This window comes from Diceros bicornis, unplaced genomic scaffold, assembly GCF_020826845.1.
Source record: "Diceros bicornis minor isolate mBicDic1 unplaced genomic scaffold, mDicBic1.mat.cur scaffold_252_ctg1, whole genome shotgun sequence".
Classification (NCBI taxonomy): Eukaryota; Metazoa; Chordata; class Mammalia; order Perissodactyla; family Rhinocerotidae; genus Diceros; species Diceros bicornis.
In genome coordinates, this window is record NW_026691130.1 from 392,848 (window position 1) to 414,028 (window position 21,181).

General features: G+C 37.2%; 2 protein-coding genes and 1 pseudogene across 2 annotated transcripts in view; 1 reads left to right on the plus strand and 2 right to left on the minus strand.

The window, feature by feature from the left end:
- Positions 1 to 2,925, plus strand: part of LOC131402754 (adhesion G protein-coupled receptor E1-like) — a 212,904-nt pseudogene extending 209,979 nt beyond the window's left edge.
- A 2,266-nt stretch (positions 2,926 to 5,191) lies between these two features.
- On the minus strand, positions 5,192 to 12,275 carry LOC131402755 (5'-3' exoribonuclease 2-like). The gene is made up of 5 exons (XM_058537314.1): positions 12,113 to 12,275; positions 10,831 to 10,928; positions 10,121 to 10,200; positions 8,692 to 8,748; positions 5,192 to 5,276 (listed from the first exon to the last, which is right to left on the minus strand). The coding sequence occupies exons 1-5, from the start codon at positions 12,273 to 12,275 to the stop codon at positions 5,273 to 5,275; spliced, it is 402 nt and encodes a 133-aa protein (XP_058393297.1). The 3' UTR covers positions 5,192 to 5,272.
- A 3,929-nt stretch (positions 12,276 to 16,204) lies between these two features.
- Positions 16,205 to 21,181, minus strand: part of LOC131402744 (5'-3' exoribonuclease 2-like) — a 41,930-nt gene continuing 36,953 nt past the window's right edge. Inside the window, 5 exon segments of the mRNA XM_058537312.1 lie at positions 16,205 to 16,246; positions 16,725 to 16,797; positions 17,476 to 17,565; positions 17,657 to 17,764; positions 19,273 to 19,412. Of these exon segments, the coding sequence (XP_058393295.1) occupies positions 16,224 to 16,246; positions 16,725 to 16,797; positions 17,476 to 17,565; positions 17,657 to 17,764; positions 19,273 to 19,412 (434 nt within the window). The 3' untranslated portion in view covers positions 16,205 to 16,223.

The window sequence follows — 21,181 nt, forward strand, 5'->3', positions numbered from 1 at the left end:
AATTAGTATTTGGGTGGTGAACATGTGAACATGATGGAATCCATGCAGAAATAGAAGTATAATGAGGTACACCTGAAATTTATACAATGTTATAAACCAATGTTACCACAATAAACAAACAAACAACAGAAAAGAAAAAGGAAATGTAGAAGAATTTCTACACAGCGTTAACACATTTTAGTCAGAGACCATAAAAAACTATACATTATTTTAGTTCTTAGGCAGTATCTTAATCGGAATAAAGGAGGCAGAAAGTTAGGCTTATCTGGTAATAGAGTTTTACCAATTGAGTTTCATAAAAGAATTAAAAAGCAAGGGAGTTGCAATGAGCACAGGGGTGCATGTATCTTTACAAATTGGTGTTTTCAAGTTCTTTGGATAAATACCCAACAGTGGAATAGCTGGATCATATGGTAGTTCTATCCTTGATTTTTTGAGGAATCTCTATACTGTTTTCCATAGTGGCTGCACCAGTTTGCACTCCCACCAGCAGTGTATGAGAGTTCTCTTCTCTCCACATCCTCTCCAACACATGTTGTTTCCTGTCTTGTTTATTATAGCCATTCTGACGGGCGTGAGGTGATATCTCATTGTAGTGCCCATCAAGGGACGAATGGATAAAGAACATGTGGTATATATACACAATGGAATACTACTCAGCCATAAGAAACGATCAAATCCAGCCATTTGTGACAACGTGGATGGACATTGAGGGTATAATGCAAAGTGAAATAAGTCAGAGGGAGAAGGTCAAATACCGTAGGATTTCCTTCATTAGGTAGTAGATAACAACAACAATCAACAAACACATAGGGACAGAGATTGGATTGGTGGTTACCAGAGGGGAAGGGGGGGAGGGAGGAGGGTGAAAGGGATAATTCGGTACATGTGTGTGGTGATGGGTTGTAATTAGTATTTTGGTGGTGAACATGATGTAATCTATGCAGAAATAGAAGTACAATGATGTACACCTGAAATTTTTACAATGTTATAAACCAATGTTACTGCAATAAACAAAAAGTTAAAAAAAAAAAAAGCAAGGGAGTTGAATATAATTGCCAAGACTGGCTGAAGCAGTATAAGTTGAGGTCTAGGATAGACAGGGAAGGAGATGAACAAAAGAAGGAATAGACTAGTGTGGAGAAAGCACAAGGATCAAGCCCGATGTCTTGGCAAAGTTTAAGAACAAGGATGTTTGGTGTCACTGCACGTTTAAAAACCTGGAAGGACAAGTTTAGAAAGAAGAATGTCTGAATTTAATGGCAAGGAGTATGGTGTGGCTGTGGAATTAGGCGTTCAAAGTGAAATGTAGATCATTGTAGGTAAGAGGTCAAGAAATTTAGAAGCCAAGGCAGTGGATACTGAATTTATCCAGGACAATGGCAGAAACTGGGCAGGCACTCAAATTGTAAAAGCAGAACAGGAGTCACTCAGTAATTAGGAAGTGCCAAGGATAAGAAAGGGTGAAGGATGACACAGCTGGAGCTGGATGGCAGGATTTTCTGTGCAGGAATAATAGACAGGAAATTGTGTTAATGAGTAAAAAGAGAACTGACCCACTTTTAGACCCTAAGGCGCACAGTCTACATGGAAGAGATATCTACTTAAGATAGATGCAGGGGAAGTAGTATCTCCAAAGGAGAATCAGATTTGAGGAAAATCAAGGAGCTGGAGGAGAGTTCAGTAAAGATGTGGCAGGAAATTCACAGGGCCAGGGGAACCGTTTTGAGGGAAGTGAGGCACAAAGTGGTTGGGTCTGGGCTGAGGAAACATGGAGTCATGTGGGAATGAGAGCATGGAAAATAATAAATGAAACATTTCAAACAATGATCAAGTGTGATAGGAATGAGACACACAGGGGGATTAGCTGGCCACAAGTTTTCCAGAAGAGTTGGTTTTTGTAAACCTTTGTAGTTGGGGCAGGAATCACGTCTTTCTAGAAGAAGACTTCAGACTCAATGCCAGCCCACCTAAGGAGGCAGACAACGGGGATTATTTTAGTTCTTAAACCTCTAACACATTGAATACTTTCCTTGTCCTGTGTCAATATTTTATAGTTACAAATATAAATTGTGAAATTTATTTGTAAATTTACTGTTTCTAAGTTTATATCTCTCTTCAGTAGTTCAAATGTGATGCTACAGTGGGAATAAAATTACATCCTAGATTTATTTGCCAACAAATCTAAACAAAAGAAGGACATTCAAAGAAGGCTAAGCAGGGCCGGCCCCGTGGCTTAGCGGTTAAGTGCACGCGCTCCGCTACTGGCGGCCTGGGTTCGGATCCCGGGTGTGCACCAACGCACCGCTTCTCCGGCCATGCTGAGGCTGCGTCCCACATACAACAACTAGAAGGATGTGCAGCTATGACATACAACTATCTAATGGGGCTTTGGGGGAAAAATAAATAAATAAAATTATAAAAAAAAAAAAAAAAAGAAGGCTAAGCAAACTTCTCCCACTAAATGTGTCCCGAGACAGCCCTGAGGAGTAGCAGGTGGTGTGCTCTTTGTGCCCATCAGGCACTCCAGTGACTCTCCCCTCCCCTCCAGGTGCTGTGCTCCATCATCGCGAGGGTGTTGCACTAGCTCTACTTGGCCTCCTTCGCCTGGATGCTCCTCGAAGGACAGCAGCTCCTCCTCACCGTTAGGAACCTCAAAGTGGCCAACTACACCAGCACAAAAAGACTCAAGAAGAGGCTTCTGTATCCTTTTGGCTATGGGACCCCAGCTATGATTGTGGCTGTGTCTGCAGGGCTCAACCCCCATGGATATGGCACACCTACACAGTGAGTGGGGTGCTGAACTCCTGCTGATGGGGAAATGTGTGTACACCTCTCTCCATGGGAAATCAAGAGACAACAACAGAAAACTATTTAAGACAATCATCATTATAATTATTAATATTGACATCCATAATATTAACAGCAGTGATGCCAGCAGTTCTCACTTGCCGTTTCGTATGTCCAGGCTCCCTGCTAAACACTTGGTATATAATCCATTTGACACTCAGTATCCGCATTTGAAGTAGGGTTTATTCCTGTGTCCCCACTTAACAGGTGAGGAAACCGAGACTCAAAGCGGTTGTGATTAGTTCTTGGTCAGTGAATTAGGTAAGTATCAGATTTGCCTACTTCTGGAAGCTGTTCTCATTCAACTAAATTTTGTTGCATCCCTTAATCATTGTATTCACAACACGAAGCAACTTACTCATCTTCTTGGGCTTTTCCTCCTATCATCAATATCAGACTGTCAGGGGCCGGCCCGTGGCTTAGTGGTTAAGTGCGCGGGCTCTGCTACAGGCTGCCGGGTTCAGATCTGGGCGCACCGACGCACCGCTTCTCAGGCCATGCTGAGGCCACCTCCCACATACAGCAACTAGAGGGATGTGCAACTATGATGTACAACTATCTACTGGGGCTTTGGGGGGAAAAAAAAGGAGGAGGATTGGCCGTAGATGTTAGCTCAGAACCGGTCTTCCTCAGCAAAAAGAAGGGGATTAGCACAGATGTTAGCTCAGGGCTGATCTTCCTCACACACACAAAAATATATATCAGAGGGTCAGGAGGAAACAGTTTGGCATTTAAAGTGCAAGCAGGTGAGTTCCCTGAATTACCACTCAAATGTACACTATCATATAGATGGAATCATTAATTTCCGGGGTGTTATCGAGTAGTAGAGGTTATCTAAACTCTCATTCAGCCCCACCTCTCACACACATTTTATACATGGAAAAGCAGCCCGAGTAGTGGTTGAAAATGTCATCCTATTGAAATTCAGAGAAAGAAAACTCCTGTCTCCATATAAACAGAAATTAAATAAATTTCTCTAGATTAGTTACAGTGTTAGGAGGCCAATTCACTGATGTCAAGAAAGGTGCCTCATCTTAAATCCTATCCACTCATGAGAATGGCATCAGCATTCTGAATATATAATGCTTTCTAAATGTTTTAAAACTTAAAATTATTTTTTCTGATAAATGAGAATTTTTGTGTTGTTTTTATTCTCATGTACACTGTTAAATATATAGTGTTATGCGATAGTCTTTAGAAGAACTTGAAGTCCTCATCATTACTCTAAACATTCTTCCCAGTCTGAGGTTCTCCTCTGAATTAGCAAAAATCTGTGGATTCCTATTTCTATCTAACTATGTTGGTATACATTCTATTCTATTCTATTCAGAGCCTTTAATTAGATTTGGGATTGCTTGTCTCCATTCTTGTGCGCTCTAGCTAATCTCTACCTTAGTTCTCGCTGCAATTCTAATATATTTTGCATTCAGAATTTTCTTAAAATTTCCCTGTGCTGTTCAAATTCAATAACCAACAAATGGTCTAAACCAAGTTTATATCAAGTCAAACCGCCTATGACAATCTATCCAGGTCCTTCATAACCCAGCCTCACTCCACTTATTCCCAGAATTTTTCATGATACCTTACTGAATCCTCAGGCGACTACCTACCAGACGTCATCCAACCACATTCCTGTCCATCACGAACCTCGTGTGGCCACTGTAGTTGAACACTGAATGCATCTCTAATTATGAATTATTTTTATGGGAAACATACTGCATACGTTTTAGTATCCCTTAAGTATCTTACATTTACCTGAGGCAGTACCGAACAGTTCATATATATTTACTGATTCTTCTTTGATCAGTTGCTGGCTCAACGTAAAAGCAGTCTGTCTTCATAAACACACCCAGGACAAAATAAATAAAAGTTTAAAACCTAAGCATGGTTGAAAATAAGGAAACTGAACAGTGCTTTTACTTGTATCACAAGTAGCACTTTAAACACTATTAGTAAGAAAATACTATAGCAAGTCTCAATAGAAAAGGAACAGAATGTACGACACTTTTTTCTGATTCAATTCACTTTAAGAATTAACCTTAGAAATGCTATTTTAAGTACCATTATTGTTTGAGAGTACTAGCACACTTCACAAAGAAAGCAGAAAATCCCAAATATCAAGTTTCACTTTTACTCTACCTTTCCCAGATACACTCCACGAGTAAAGCTACATCAGCAACACCAAGGCAAACTGTTCTGGCAGGGAAGATGTCACAATTCATAGACTTGATATTTTAAAACACTTAAAGAGTTTTATAGGACTTAAGATGTATCTTTTGACATTTTATCAGAAGAGGTTAACCAGTGCAGCGTCCTATGAAGTATTACATGCGGTGAAAGTTAAACTCTCCCAAGTGTTTTCAACCATCGAGTCTGCTCCTGGCTGCATGTGCTCCGCCTCCTGCAGGCGTCTGGTTCTCAGTCATCTGCTCGGCAACCATGAGCCTGACACACACTGCAGTAACGGTTATATTAAAAAATCTATCTTCAGGGGCCAGCCCGGTGGCGCAAGCGGTTAAGTGCGCACGTTCCGCTGCGGCGGCCCGGGGTTCGCCGGTTCGGATCCCGGGTGCACACCGACTCACCGCCTGGCAAGCCATGCTGTGGCGGCGTCCCATATAAAGTGGAGGAAGATGGGTATGGATGTTAGCCCAGGGCCAGTCTTCCTCAGCAAAAAAGAGGAGGATTGGCATTGGATGTTAGCTCAGGGCTGGTCCTCCTCACAAAAAAAAAAAAAAAAAAAAAAATCTATCTTGACACACATTACATTTTTTAAAAATCTCCTTGAAGAGATGAAACATTCTATCCTTTGCCTGATTCATCCAAAGGTGAATACAGAAAGTTTGAAAATACTCCCCTGAAGAAATAAGTTTAGGCTCTTAGAAGACTTTAGCAAACACTGGTTCCAACACTATGAACAAATGAGCTTTTACATGGATTTAAAACTATGCTAGGTGCGATGAGAGAAAAAGAAAAACCTAACAATGCTACTGACGAAAATAACAAATATAAAGATGACACAAATTATAGATTACCTTTTAGAAGATAAGAAAAGCAATGAAGGCTACAAAGGGGAAGAACATTCCAAACAATGGGAGGAAGGCATAGAGGTCAATGGGATACCGAAGGGACCCACCTGGGTAGCAAGGAACAAGCGTCCTTGAAGAACTGTGGGGATTCAGACACAGAGCTAGGGCTCTGCCAAATTATAAAAGGCCTTCCTTGAAAAAGCAAACGAGCGTAATTCCAGCAGCACTACAGAGCAACCAAAGATTTCTGAGGGCCAGTAGTGTTTAAGAAAGATAAGCCAATAGATTCAGGGGGAAGGTGGAATCAAATAAAGCAGCTGCGAGATCACAACAGTAATTCAGGAGAAGAAAATACAAAACAGGCTCACTGGGAACAGCCACATATGAAAAATAATTTGAAAGAAAAAAATATTCCACAACAGTGGTGTAGATAAAGGGAGTAATGTAGAGTGAGAAGCCAAAGCATATAATGGGCTCCCAAGTCTGGGCAACTGGGGAAACAGGAGGCCCAGGGACACAAAGGAGAGACTGGCAAGGAGAACTGGGGACGGGCATAGGACAAAGACGTCAGTCTGGAGCACTGAGTTTGAGGTAGAACAAAGGGGTGTATGTGTGTGCGCGTGTGTGTACTCCTCCAGATGAACAGAAAATTGTGCTTGCTGCACTGGGAAGATAACTCTTCGGTAATTTTAAAATCATATGCAGGTTTTATATATTAAAAGTTAACAAAGAATTATTCTAAAAATATTATGTCTAAGCAAATTACAATGGTGAAGAGCAAGATGAGGAAAAGTAAGGGAGATAGCTCAGTTCTATTCAAAGTGGAGTTACTAACACATTGAATGATTTATGGAATCAGAATTAGAGAAAAAAAGATCTCCTAGCTTACAGCCGACTGTATGCTCTAAGGATCCTTCTGTGAACTTAAGACACTTCAATAACGTCTATAATATACTTTCTCAACACTACAGATAAGACTTAATGTAATGGGAAGAACCCACCTAAATTCAACCTGAGGAAACAACTTCTCAAATATGGAATGGAATACCATATGCAAACAGAGAAGGGAAAAAAATGCCAGGAGTCAAAATAGAGAGAAATAACTGGCAATTGGCACTGGAGGCTGCAGTCTCAGACACAACACTGGGATGTACAAGCCTCGAAACAAACACACAAAAAACTGCAGTAAACTGGATCTCAGCCTCAACATTACCCCTCAGAGAAAACACTGAAAATCCCTCATAAAGTCAAAGTTAACTTTGGTCTTTCACAAATCTCGGAAATTAACTCAGATCAATTTTACTATGAAGTTATTTTCAATATAGACCTAAATATGCACCTAGATCTGGGATTTGTTTTATAAATTTAACAATCTTGTGAACACAGTGGACGCCAAATAATACCAAAGGCCCCTTCAGGCTCAGGAAAAAAACCAACAACAGTAACATCATACAAACAAAAACTCCAGGATCTGTCAATTTTGTAACTCTTCCCTTGGGCAAGTCTCTCTAACTAATTAGAAAGTTAAGTAGAATTAACCATTTCCAAAGGGCTGGGGAGGAAGGCCCTCGAAAACATGCAGAAAAATTGAGGAGCACAAGCAAACAAGTGACAATCCAAAGAGGGAACCAGTGGCATTCACTGGGCCGCAGCACCACTGCCAGCCGCAGACCCCAAGCATTAATAGGCAGCGTCCACACTGGACCTGTCAGAGCCAGACTGTTCGTGACGGGTGCAGGAGCACAGCTTGCAATTCTGAACTCCACCCTCAACAAAAGAGCCCAAACACAAACAGCCAGGACAAATTGTGTGTCAAGATAAACAAAACTGTGTGTGAAGATAAACAAAAGCAACTCATCTAGGAAGATGTTCCAAATTCCCCACAGTTTTCCTGAAATAAAAGACTTTCTAGAATCGCAGTTGCTATCTAAATCCATTAAAGACAGGAAAATAAATACGCCTATACTTCACAATGAGAAATCTAAGTAGAATCTAAACTATTTCTTGAGAGTGAAAGCAACAATGAGCGGGAAAGGAGGATTCAGGAATAGCCTTCCCAAGCAGGCTTCTATGAAACACTTGAATTACTAGAATGTGTTTGCCTTAGTCTTGCCTAAACATTGAAGAAAATGACAACATAAACCCTGCCATCAAGATTAGTAATTATATACAATAATTACACAAATGAGTAGGTAAGTTGGTTGATTTTTATTCTAAAGTCATATTATATTTTACATTATTTTTGCTCAATAGAAAATGCTATTACCATTGAAGAAATGAACTATAAATAAGTTATTCAGATAGCAGAAATTAGCCCTTTAAGTTTATAATAATTATTGATAAAAATTTCCACAAATTCATTCTATCTCAACTTACCCAAGATCAAGTATATAACAGTCTGCTTTTTAAACTCTGCAGGGCCACAACTATAACATAATTAAAACAACCTGTTATAATACAGTGACGCTGTGTGGGCCTCTGGGGTGTAGAGGTCTGTTTGCTCCTATATAGCAAACTATCCCTAGAAACTCCTACTTCCTACCTCCCACTTTCCTAATCCCGGAAGAATTGGAAGTTGTCAGGGGAAACCAGAAAGCTGAGAAACAAGCTTGTTAAATCAGTAACCTTAACAATACACATAATTTAAAGTCAAGAGGCTCTGCTCTGAGGTCTGCAATACAGGGACTCTCCAATCTCAAAGCACTGGTGCAATAATAGCTGCCATTTCCTTGTGAATCAGAGGTCATCTTAAACTTATTTGCAAGCTCAGAGCTGTGTTTTGGGCGAATGTCACGTATTTTGGAAAAATGACCTGATTGCAGCATTCTGTGTCAGATCCCGTAACATGGGAACAGGAGAACACACTATTCTAAACAGAAAGAAGAGAAGAATTATCTGTTCGTAAATTGTAACCTTTTTGCTAAGTGGAAGTAAGATGTTGCTTTAGGAAAGAGAAATCATTAAAATGCACCAACAAAATATGATCATTTATATCTTTAAAAAAGGACCCCATCTTCCTTGTTTGTAAGCTCATTAACAGAGAACTATTATGGGCAAAGGGCTTATACCAGAATTTGTAAAGAATACCAACAAACCATGAGGAGGGGTTGGGGGAACAGACAAGTGAATAGAAAAAGAGAATAGGTACTTCATAAATGAGGAAAACCAAGCGGTTAATAAATATACCACATGGCATTCAATTTCATTAGAATCAGAGAAACACAACTGTAAACCACAAGGTGCCAATAGGCATCCACTAGATTGACAAAAACTAAGGTAGTGACAATTTCAAGGGTTTGCAAGAATGCACAGCAACAAGATCTCTCACAAACAGTCACTGAAATTACAAAATAGTGTAATCACTTTGGAAAACCACCCGACATTATCCAGAAAAGATGAAGATACATCTTTCATTAGCAAAATTCTATTCCTCGATATATACCCTTGAGCAGCAGTTCTCAAACTCTGATCTCAGAACCCCCTTACACTCTTAAAAAACTGAGGACCTCAAAGAGCTTTTGTTTATGTTGGTTATGTCAATCAGTATTTACCTATTAAAAATTAAGGTTAATTTTAATTGAAAATTAAGAAATTAAGAAATCTGAAAATCTTTTGAAAATACTAATTTAAAGATAACAGTAATAGATTACACAACATACACAGATATTTAGTCAACATAACATTTTTTTATGAAAAACTATTTTACAAAGTAAAACAAAAATAAATGAGAAGTGTCATTGTTTTACATTTTTGAAAATTTTTTTAATATCTGGCTTGATATCTATCTTAAGAGATGGATTCTCTTATCTGCTTCTGAGTCAGTCCCTTGAGATATCACATTACATTTAGCCTCTGGAAAACTCCACTGTACACTCAAGAAAGAAAGAGAGCAACAAAAGGAAATAAGATCATAACATCTTAGTATTATTATGGAAATAGTTTTGACCTTGTGGATCTCCCTAGGGACCTCCAGGGCTCCCTGCACTTGGCATCAAAGCCCAGCTCTTTAACATAGTAGCTCTGTCAGACATGTCACAGCTCAGACATGTCACAGCTCTGACAGAGCTACTACGCTGAAGAGCTGGGCTTTGACGCCAAGTCTTTTTTAGCCCAGCAGATTTCTGTTGTTGTTATTTTGTTTCCTCACTATTACTAGAAAATAAAACATTTAGGCAACAAGGAAAAAGATGCTAACTAAACTTTCTCCTAGTTGACCCAATTAGACACAAATGAATGCTTACTGATCTGGAAGAATGGCTTCTTCATCCAAAGAAAACTTTCCTTGAATCCCATGACATAGTTCAGGTGGTACACCCACTGGCTGTGGAAAAACGCATTCCTGATTATATATCCAAAAGAATGGAAATCAGGGACTCAAACATATTCTTGGACACCGATGTTTACAGTAGCATTATTCTTAATAGCCAGAAAGTGGAAACAACCCAAGTTCTCATCAACAGATGAATGGATAAACAACATGGCGTATGTACACAAAATGGAGTATTATTCAGCCATAAAAGGAATGAAATTCTGACACATGGATGTACCCTGAATACATTATGCTAAGTGAAATAAGCCAGACACAAGAGGACAAATACTGCATGATTCTACTTATATGAGGTACCAAGAAGAGGCAAATTCATAGGGACAGCAAATAGAAGAGAGATTACTAGAGGCTGGGAGGAGCGGAGAATGGAGAAGTATTGTTTAATATTGTTTAATGGGTATACAGTTTCTATCTGGGAAGATGAAAAAGTTCTGGAAATGGATAGCGGTGATGGTTGCACAACATCGTGAATGGACTTAATGCCACAGAATTTTACCTACTTAAAAACAGTTAAAATGGTAAATTTTTTTTCTACTTTACCAAACATTTTTAAATGCATTCTCAATTAATTAACCAAATAATGAACTAACTGAAAACACTTCATGATGGCAAAAAAGACCATACCTCTGTGGAACCTGTCTGATACAGCTCTAAAACGAAGTCGTGCAGTGGGTGATGTTTCCCCACAAATAAGACATCGCCTCCAAGACTATTTCTTCTAGCTGGGGGAAAGGAAGAAAAGAATAAAGATCTAACAATTATACCTACAAAAGCAACTTTTATGAGAGTAAAATAGGAAGCACCTAAATTTTAAAAACTTAATTATAAAGTTTACAAAAAATAATAGACCTAAACGTGTGATGCATCTCTGTAGAAGAAACAAAGCTTTGACAATAAAGTTTCGAAGATCAATGACTATCAGAAAAAAATTATCCCTAAAAGATACCTGAATATAGTCTTGCAAGATAAGGGACAAAGTTTTCTTATTTATACAGAACTTAATTTCTTACTATAAGAAACATATAGACATTCTCTGAGGAAATACAAATAAATTGCATCATCTAATAACAAAGATTATTCTATGGATGGTTCATAATTATTTCTATAGGTTTATTATACTAGTATTAAATAAATTTTCCAACAAAGCCCAGCTTTACAATTTCCCAATACTTTAACTGTCACTATTAACGACAAAATGCCACCTTTTGTGTAAAATAACATTTCAAGTTAGCAATATGAGGGCAAATGCTTTTGTTTCAACCTAACCTTTCAAGCAAAGTTATTGTTATTTGGTGGGGATGAAGGGAAGAAGGGAGATGGAGGAAATTAATAATACCCTCCCAACATGCAAAAATACTTTTGTGTATGCATATTATACAAGAATCAAAGTCTTGGGCCTGCCGGGTGCTGTAGTGGTTAAATTAGCACACTCCACTTTGGTGGCCCAGGGTTTCACAGTTTCGGATCCTGGGCGCAGACCTATGCACCACTTATCAAGCCATGCTGTGGCAGGTGTCCCACGTATAAAGTAGAGGAAGATGGGCACGGATGTTAGCCCAGGGCCAATCGTGCTCAGCAAAAAGAGGAGGACTGGCAACAGATGTTAGCTCAGGGTTAATCTTCCTCACCAAAAAAAAAAAATCAGAAGATATTCTTGAAGTATTGCTTTTTAATAAATTTAACAAACATTTGTAAGTTAAAAAATTGTATTTAATTACTATGCAACTTATGGATAATAAATTTTAAGACGCAAAGTTAACTTTTGTCATAAAGAAGTCAAATCAATGATTTATGCCCCCTCTATGGGAAATCTGACAAATGAAAAAAAAAGGTCTAATTTTACTAGGAAATGTAAAGTCTCTATTACACAGACTCAATGTCGACCAAGTGGAAGTATGATCCTTACTCTCTTCTGGAGTGAGGTCTGGGTATACCTCTTCTAGGGCAGCTCGCAGCCTTCGCTCATCCACGAACGGCAACGGAGCAACACCAGGGGAGACAAATGCACACCAAGCGGCCCAGCTATTAGGATCACCTAAATTGCAACTACCGTTGGTCCATACAAACATTTCTAGTAGAATTTCCCTGCTGATATAAAAACATTTTGGAACTGAACTCTATTTAGCCAAATTTCAGATAGAAATACTTCCCCGTGGTGGTAGAAGAAAAAATTCTATTTGTTTTCCATCTTTAAAAGGGTTCATATGGAAAACCACGTTTGCTGAATCTTTACTCTGTGACGACAAAATTTTTAAATTAAATGAACAAGTGGCCACCTGGACACCGGTCTATGTTCTCACCTTACTTATTTACTAGGATGCCTTCGGGCAAGCCAGTAATCTCCTAAGGGCTTGAGCATATCCCTTTATCTTTCTAGGACTTGGTTTCTTCTTTTGTAAAAAGAGATCATTCAACCAAAATACTCAGAAGGTCTGTTCAACTGGAATATGTGGAACGTCTCTTTCAGCTCTAAAATTGCATAGTATTCTGTTTACATTTTAAAACCTAATAATTAGGGCCGGCCCCGTGGCTTAGTGGTTAAGTGCACACGCTCTGCTGCTGGCGGCCCGGGTTCGGATCCTGGGCGGGTACCGACGCACCGCTTCTCTGGCCATGCTGAGGCCGCATCCCACATACAGCAACTAAAAGGCTGTGCAACTATGACATACAACTATCTACTGGGACTTTGGGGAAAAATAAATAAATAAATAAAATTATTTTTAAAAAAAAAACCTAATAATTAATTTATATACAAAAAATTTTTAGACTTGTTTAAATAACTTTGTCCCCGGGAGGGCATGTAGAATAGTGGCTGTTCATTTTTAGGCTGAAAACTGTCCTCTGGAGTGTGCTGGAATTAAGGTCATTATTTGGACCTACACGCATAATTTTCAAAGAATCACACTGGAATACAATTATCTATTACTACAAAAACATGCAACGTTATTGAAGCATATATATATTCTGCTGTAAATTATTATATATATTATAAATAGTATTTTGGCTAAATAAAAATTTTAAGATAAATAACGAGAAATGCTGACTAGAGCTAAATAATTTTGAAACCACTGCCACTCAAAACTGCTGTATTTGTGACTGTTCCCCTTAAAATGATGAGAAATGAAAGGTTTCCAAAGTTGTCTTTAAATTATTTAGCTACCATATTTTCAAAATTAGGAAACATGTTCAATTTGACTACCTAGTAGGGGAATATATAGATTTTTTAAAGTTAAAAAGAAACTAGGTTCTAGTGTGAATTCTGAAGGTCCAAAAAGTGCTTTGAAGGATTATTAACATCCATTATCTGAGTAAGGCTACTTATCAATTACCGGTAAACACTTATGTAGAAAAAACCTAGGCAGTGGTCAAGTTTTATTTAGTCATACACTTAACAAAATCTGTATCATGCAAAACGACATTATCTAGCTTTTGTTTTCTACCTACTAGATTTAGGATTTAAACAAATCATCAGAAAGACTTTCCTTCAATATCAACTCCAGAATCTAACTCCAAACAGTAAGCAACCTGCAGTGCTAATGACAGCAATAAGGTTATTAAGCTAAAATCAGTCTTCCTGGCCAGGGGAGGAAGGAGTGTCTTACACCCAGATGTGATGACGGTCGTGCCTGAGAGCGAGCTGACAGTAACAATGGCAACAGCAGCTACTCTTTCCTACTTTTTTCCCACTGATTTACCATGTTACACGCATTAGCTCATTCAATCCTCTCAACAACACAGAGGCAGCCCAAGCAGTGGTAATACTTAGGTAAACACAGTGGCCATGCTCTCCAGGTTCAGATCTCAGTGCTGCCACTGTGTGACTTTGATCAAATTACTTAAATTCTCTGTTTATGTAGAAAAATACAGCATTTGAAATGACTATGCTATATTCCTTTAATACATACTAAGCAAATATTATGAAAACACAACATTGCAAAAACATATGTTCAATAAATGTTGAAAAAGTACCCAGATATATTTTATCTTCTATCATTTTAAGATGTATTCAACTTGGGCCGGCCCCGTGGCTTAGCGGTTAAGTGCGCGTGCTCCGCTACTGGCGGCCTGGGGTTCGGATCCCGGGCGCGCACTGACGCACTGCTTCTCCGGCCATGCTGAGGACGCGTCCCACATACAGCCACTAGAAGGATGTGCAACTATGACATACAACTATCTACTGGGGCTTTGGGGGAAAAATAAATAAATTAAAAAAAATAAATTAAAAAAAAAATAAGATGTACTCAACTTAGACAAGAACTTACTTATTATCATGACTTCCGATAAGTTTTAAATACATATGCAGAAATGACTATCTCCTAATAGTACTAAATTTTACCTCAAGAAAGATGTGTTCTTGCTACAGTCTAATAAATAAAAATATTTATATAACATATAAAAATATAGAAATATTAAAGGTCTGAGTTTAAACCCATCCTAAAATTCATCTGGAATCTCAAGAGACCCCAAATAGCCAAAACAATCTTAAAAAATAAAAATAAAGTTGGAGGACTCCCACCTCCTGATTTCAAAACTTACTACAAAGATACAGTAATTAAAACAGTTCGGTACTGACTGGCACCAGAACAGACACATTGACCACGTGAATAGAGAGCCCAAAAATCAACCCTCACATACATGGTCAAATGACTTTCAACAAGGGTGCCAAGACCATTCAATGGGGTAAGGGCAGTCTTTTCAACAAATGGTGCCGGGAAAATGGACATCCACACACAAAAGAATGAAATTAGACCCTTACTTTATACCATATACAAAAATGAACTCAAGATGGATCAAAGACCTAAATGTAAGCTAAAACTAGAAAACTCAGAAGAAAACAGGGAGGAAGCTACATGACATTGGATTTGGCAATGATTTCTTGGATATGACATCAAAAGCACAGGCAACCACCACCAAACAGCACAACAAAAATTAGACTTCATCAAAATTAAAAACTTTTGTGCATCAAAGGACACTATCAACAAAGTGAAAAGACAACCCACACAATGGGAGAAAATACATGCAAATCATATATCTGATAAGAGATTAGTGTCCAGAATATATAAAGTATTCCTACAATACAACAAAAACCCAATTCAAAAATGGGCAAGGGACTTGAATAGATATTTCTCCAAAGAAGAGACAGAAATAGCCAATAAGCACATGAAAAAAAGGTTCAACATCACTAATCATTAGGAAAATGGAAAGAAAAAACACAGTGGTCACCACTGCACACCCATTAGGATGGCTACTATCAAAAAACAGAAAATAACAAATCTTGGCAAGGATGTGGAGAAACTCTAACTGTTGTGCATTGCCTTCCTTTTCCTCTGGATGATTTATACTACATTGATATACTCAGCAAGTCATCTGCATGCTTATATATTTACTTATTTATTTAAAAAATCCAGGCAAGGATTTATTTAACAAACACTTACATAAATATATTTACTTATTTATGTATTTATATTATTACTTTACTGCCTCCCATTCTCCTATGTCTCTTCTCCTTCCAGTTTAATCAAAACATCCTCCACAAAACACGTTCAAAAACAACCTAAGGCCCCAATCCACTTACATATAACAAAATATGACCACAACACTTACACAACCCCAATCAATAGGTTGCAATTCTCATTATCATTCCACTAAAGTAATATGAAATTTCTGTTACTACATAACCAAAACTCAACCCTAAAATCTCATAAAATAATGATTTTCAATTTATAAATTATTATTTATCCCCCTTTGTGCCACAATTCTCTTTGAGTCATTTTACTGGTCATCTGCATCACAGGGAATAATAAAGGAAAAAGAGTGAAAACATGATTTTACCAAACTGCTTATTATCCTAGAAAAATATATGGTGGAAGAAAAGGTTAAAATAATTTGCTGAAAGGGGCTTAGGTGTGAAATAATCGTTGGCTCACTGTGTGAGAGACTTCTCCACTGTGTTTTACATTCAGTCATCATCACACATTTGGTGAGTGATAAACAGTAGCTTAAATTTAGTACTAATTTTATATTGTCATTCTTACAAAATCTGTGAACAGAAAGAATGAGAAAATAGATATGTAAATAATAAATAAACTTTAAGTAATGATCAACGCCAAGTATTTAAACGAAATTTCTAATACTTTTTTCAAAAGTTTCCATAGAGTATAAGTGAATCTCCACATGGACACTTCATGTTTCTACAACTCTCAGCAACCTCAAAGGTGTCAATGAGCTACTGATGGAAGGAGCATGTCCCACATCCCATTAATTAATCACAAGGGAGACAAAAGATATAATCATTAATCTATTTCAACTCAATTTACTGTTTATCAAAATGCTACTATTAAAATCACTGTTAATCATTGCTAATCCCAGGTTAGATGAAAAAATATCAAAATTTCACATATAATCTTTAAAATACTTATCTTTTACAGAAATTCTTTCATCCCATAAATCATGTCTGCTTACAGTTTACCAAAAGGAGAAAATTATTTTAACCAAAAGGAATAATGTCTAAATTTTACCTTGCCAGGCATATTTCTTCCCATTTAAATCAATAGCAAAATCTTCAGGGTAGAAGTCAATTATACTACAATCCTGTATCAGGGAGAAAAGCAAAGATTCAAAACAAAAGTCACATATTTCTGTTACAAAGAATTTGATACAACTTTCATTCAAGTTATCAGGCCTGATAAGAAAATGAAGTTTCATTCCTTTTAAAAAATGTTATTAAGATATCAGGTCACTAATCCCGGGCCTAGTAAAAACAAAATTCACAATTTTATTTTAAAAGATGAAAATAAAAAGGCCTTATTATAAAAGAATTTTAGAACTGACGACTGTGGGCCCAAGACAGTGAAGAGTTTATTAACTCTAATAATTCCTACTTCTCAGCTGGGTGTCACTCTTTCTAGCTAGGACACAAAACACACGCAGCGGTGACTGCAGGTAAACCAGCCTTCATGCTCTGGTACCCACCACACATGGCTGGAACCAAGAAAAATAATGACTTACAGGTATGCTGAGAACAAAATGACTGTTATAAGAATTTCTCCCAAACACATATCAATTTTATTTACTGGGTAGGGTACTGATGGCCAAGGAAAGCAGGAAAAAAAAAAGTAGTAAAAAATATACACAAGAATCCAAATACTTTTACTTTGTTTCTGGACTTCACTATTGTAACTATAAGATGCAAAAGCAATTGTGACTAGTGCTAGCAAAATGTACGACAAAAATCCAGTTATCAACACACTCAAAAACTAAGACACTCACAGGATCACTCATGAGCTTCTGCCACGATGGAGGTAGGAAGTTACCACTTGCAGCTGGAAAAACTCCCATAAGTTGTTCCAGTGGTTTAAACTGCAAGAAAGAAAAAAATTTTCAGATAAGACACAATTTTTATCTAAGCCAAAATTCTACAAATGTTATGGCTCTAAATACTCAAGCTTACCGGTTTAGTACCCTTCTCAAAATCAGAAGGCATGTCTGCAATACCTTCCAAGTCTGAAGCAAATGGTGCATAATGAAATGGATAATACCACTTCCAGGAAGCACAGCCCTAAAATCAGTAAAAACAAACAAACAACAACAACAAAAACAAATCTATGTTAATGATGGACACGGTAAAGACAAAAAAATTAAACTATCAACCTATAATATTCTACTGATAAAACATATGACTTTTGGTATACATTCCATATATTAAGTTTTTTCCATGAGTCCTAAAAGATGTTTGGATTGAATCTAAACTTTTACTTCGTATCAATGGCTCCTTGATTTAAAAAATACTGCAAAGCATCTTTAATAATCAGTAGTTAATACCAAACTTTATATTAACAAACACAATTTGGTGAAGATTTTTATCCTTAAAATGTGTTTGGTGACATTTCTTTCCAACTCGAGAGCTGCTATCATCCCATAAAATGAAGAACAACTGCAGCTGACACTCACTGAGTGTACAGGTGGCTAAGGGACATCACTAGAAGAGTGACTGAGCGTAAAAGAGCCCAAAGTTTCATTTTACAATTCCCTATTATATTTTCATGTGACAACTTTCTCTTTACTTTAAAAATATTTAAGTAAACCAATCAAAAAGAAAAAACAGTAAGTTATACTCAAAGAAAAGAGAAGCCTTCCTGAAATGAGTTTTGACTCTGCGCCTAGTGAATTAAAATCCTGAGGGTCAGAGCGGGCCCAGTGGCACAGCAGTCAAGTTCACACGTTCCACTTCAGCGGCCCAGGGTTCGCCGGTTTGAATCCTGGGCTCGGACCTACTCATCGCTCATCAAGCCATGCTGAGGCGGTGTCCCACACAGAAGAACCAGAAGGATTTACAACTAGGATATACAACTAGGTACTGGGAGCTTTGGGGAGAAAAATGTTGAGAGTCGGAGTAAAACACGAAATGAGAATATTTTACAATTGATACTTAGTGTATTAAATTACTTTCTACTTTCCAACAAACTTCACCTATTCCCAAGTCACATCAAATTTGCTTCACTCCCCAAGCAAACCAGGTATTATCAGTGCTACAATCCCCTATATGTCCGCCTAATCTCTCACCAATCTGACATCTCATTTATCAAAAGCTTTAAGTCAGATACAGATTACTCCAATGAGAATGCACTTCATGTAACATCACTACACTATATGGAGGAAATGGGATCATTCAAATTCCTTTCAAATTCTTACCAGTTATTTTCCAGGCTTTTGTCCTTTGTTCAGTCATTTAGCGACTGTATATTAGTTACTCTGTTATTTTTTATTCCAATTAAACAAAACAACAAACTTGAATAATTTTAAAGACCAAGTACTCTCAACCACAGTATTTAATGCTGAAATTCTTTAGCATAACAAAAATCAGCTTCGTTTATATATTAACACCTAAGGAGCTTCAAAGGCTTTACAAACAAATCTTATTTAAAGTAATGAATTTCTTTACAGGAAGCTTGAAAATATGAGTCTGGGTTCAATTTCAGAATATAGCTCAACAACACACTATTATAGAAATATCTATTTTCTTAAAGTGATTAACTAGAGATTTAGAGGAAAATATTCATTTTGTACCTGGTAATAATATCGAAGAACCCAGCAGAGCCCTTCAACGTAAGACTGTACAACTTTACGACGGAATTTGTCATCAGCTGCATCAACGTCAAATTTGTTCTTGTAGTACCGCTGCTTCCACCCAGCTTCCCAAAGCCTAAAAGTCAGGCAAAGCCAGTTCATGTTGAATTCATACACTTTCAGTAACTAGCTACCAACTTATCATCCCAATCAATTTATACTTAATATCCAGGTAAAATGTAAATGAGTTAAACAGTAATATTAACATAGCTTCATTTAATTATTTCTAAAAAGTCCACTTTCACGGGATTTATTATCAACTTAAAGATAGTTAAACGTTAAAAACTGAAACACTGATTCTACAAAGATCATTACAAAACTACAGTAAAAAAAAGAGAATAATCATTTATTAAAGTAGATACACAACACTTGTTTGCTCAGATTTTCATACTGTTTTACATGTTTTTTTGATTGTAGAACAATTCTACAACTACGTTTTAAGAGGCAAATACTGACGATATTTTATATAGTTCAAGTTCCTCAGTTTGTTAAAGTATATCTAAATTACACAAAGAAAGTCAACTAAATTATTTTTAAAAAAGAATAATCTAGAAGCCAGGCAGAAATTATGTATATACCTACTCTCCCTATCCTTGGGCCTTCTCCTTCATTCAGCAAAGCGTTGTTGGCATAAGTGAAGGACATGGACACACACACACACACACGTTCTGGTAAAACTTAGAAGGAGGTCATCAATTCACTAAATTTTCATTAATCACTGAAAATACAATGTGAAAAACCACATTTTCACTCAAAGTATTTTTTATTTTTTTAAGTACTCATTTCTCAATCTCTGAAAGATTTAAAGATGCCAAAGAATACTAAAAAAAAATCAAGAACGATCAAGAACATCAGGATGATTCTCCATTAAGGGCTCTTTTCTACCATGTGCCAGATCTTACTAATTAATTGCAGTCATGTTTCAGAATACACCATATCAATTTTTTTAATTTACTTTTTTTTTTGAGGACGATCAGCCCTGAGCTAACATCCAATGACAATCCTCCCCCTTTTTGCTGTGGAAGATTGGCCCTAGGCTAACATCCATGCCCATCTTTCTTTACTTTATAGGGGATGCCGCCACAGCATGGGTTGACAAGCGGTTGAATCTGCGAACCTCAGGCCGCCGAAGCGGAGTGCATACACTTAACTGCTGTGCCACCGTGCCGGCCCCTACACCATACCAATTTTAACTTTGCCCCCACGCAAAAGATTTACAGAACATCAATTAGGAGAAATATCTTCTATCCATAATGTTGAATATCACTATTTTACAGAAACTATTAATGAAATAAATGCTAAGAACTCCAAGCATTTCTTGATAGAAGCAATTCTACTTTGATTATCTTCAGCACCAAAATTAAACAATAAAGTACTAAAAAAATCAAGTTAACTATTAAGCTGATATTGATCATGATGGCTACATGGTAAAACAAAAAAATATACTCCAAGAGTTGCAGAAGCAGAGGATAAAAACTCAGATCAGGTAAATGCTCAATCACAAGTCACCACAGATCTCTGAATCTGACATCAAAAGATGTTGGGCAAATACAGAACCAGACATCACACTTCTGAAGTTTCTAATCATAAATACAAACACACCATCCACATCCTATAAAAGAAGCATGAGCTGTGAACCACTACTGTTTAACTTTGAAATAAATCATTTTGCAAAATTCTAAATGAGTTACAATTATTGAGGTTGTTGGCCCTTTGCACTTGAGCCCAGGGTTCAAATCCAGATTTAATCACACAAGAAGCTGTTAATCTTATTATATAATGATCTCAAACTTCTGTATAAATTAAAGACTCCAATTTTCAGACTATAAATTTTAAGTATATAGCTAAT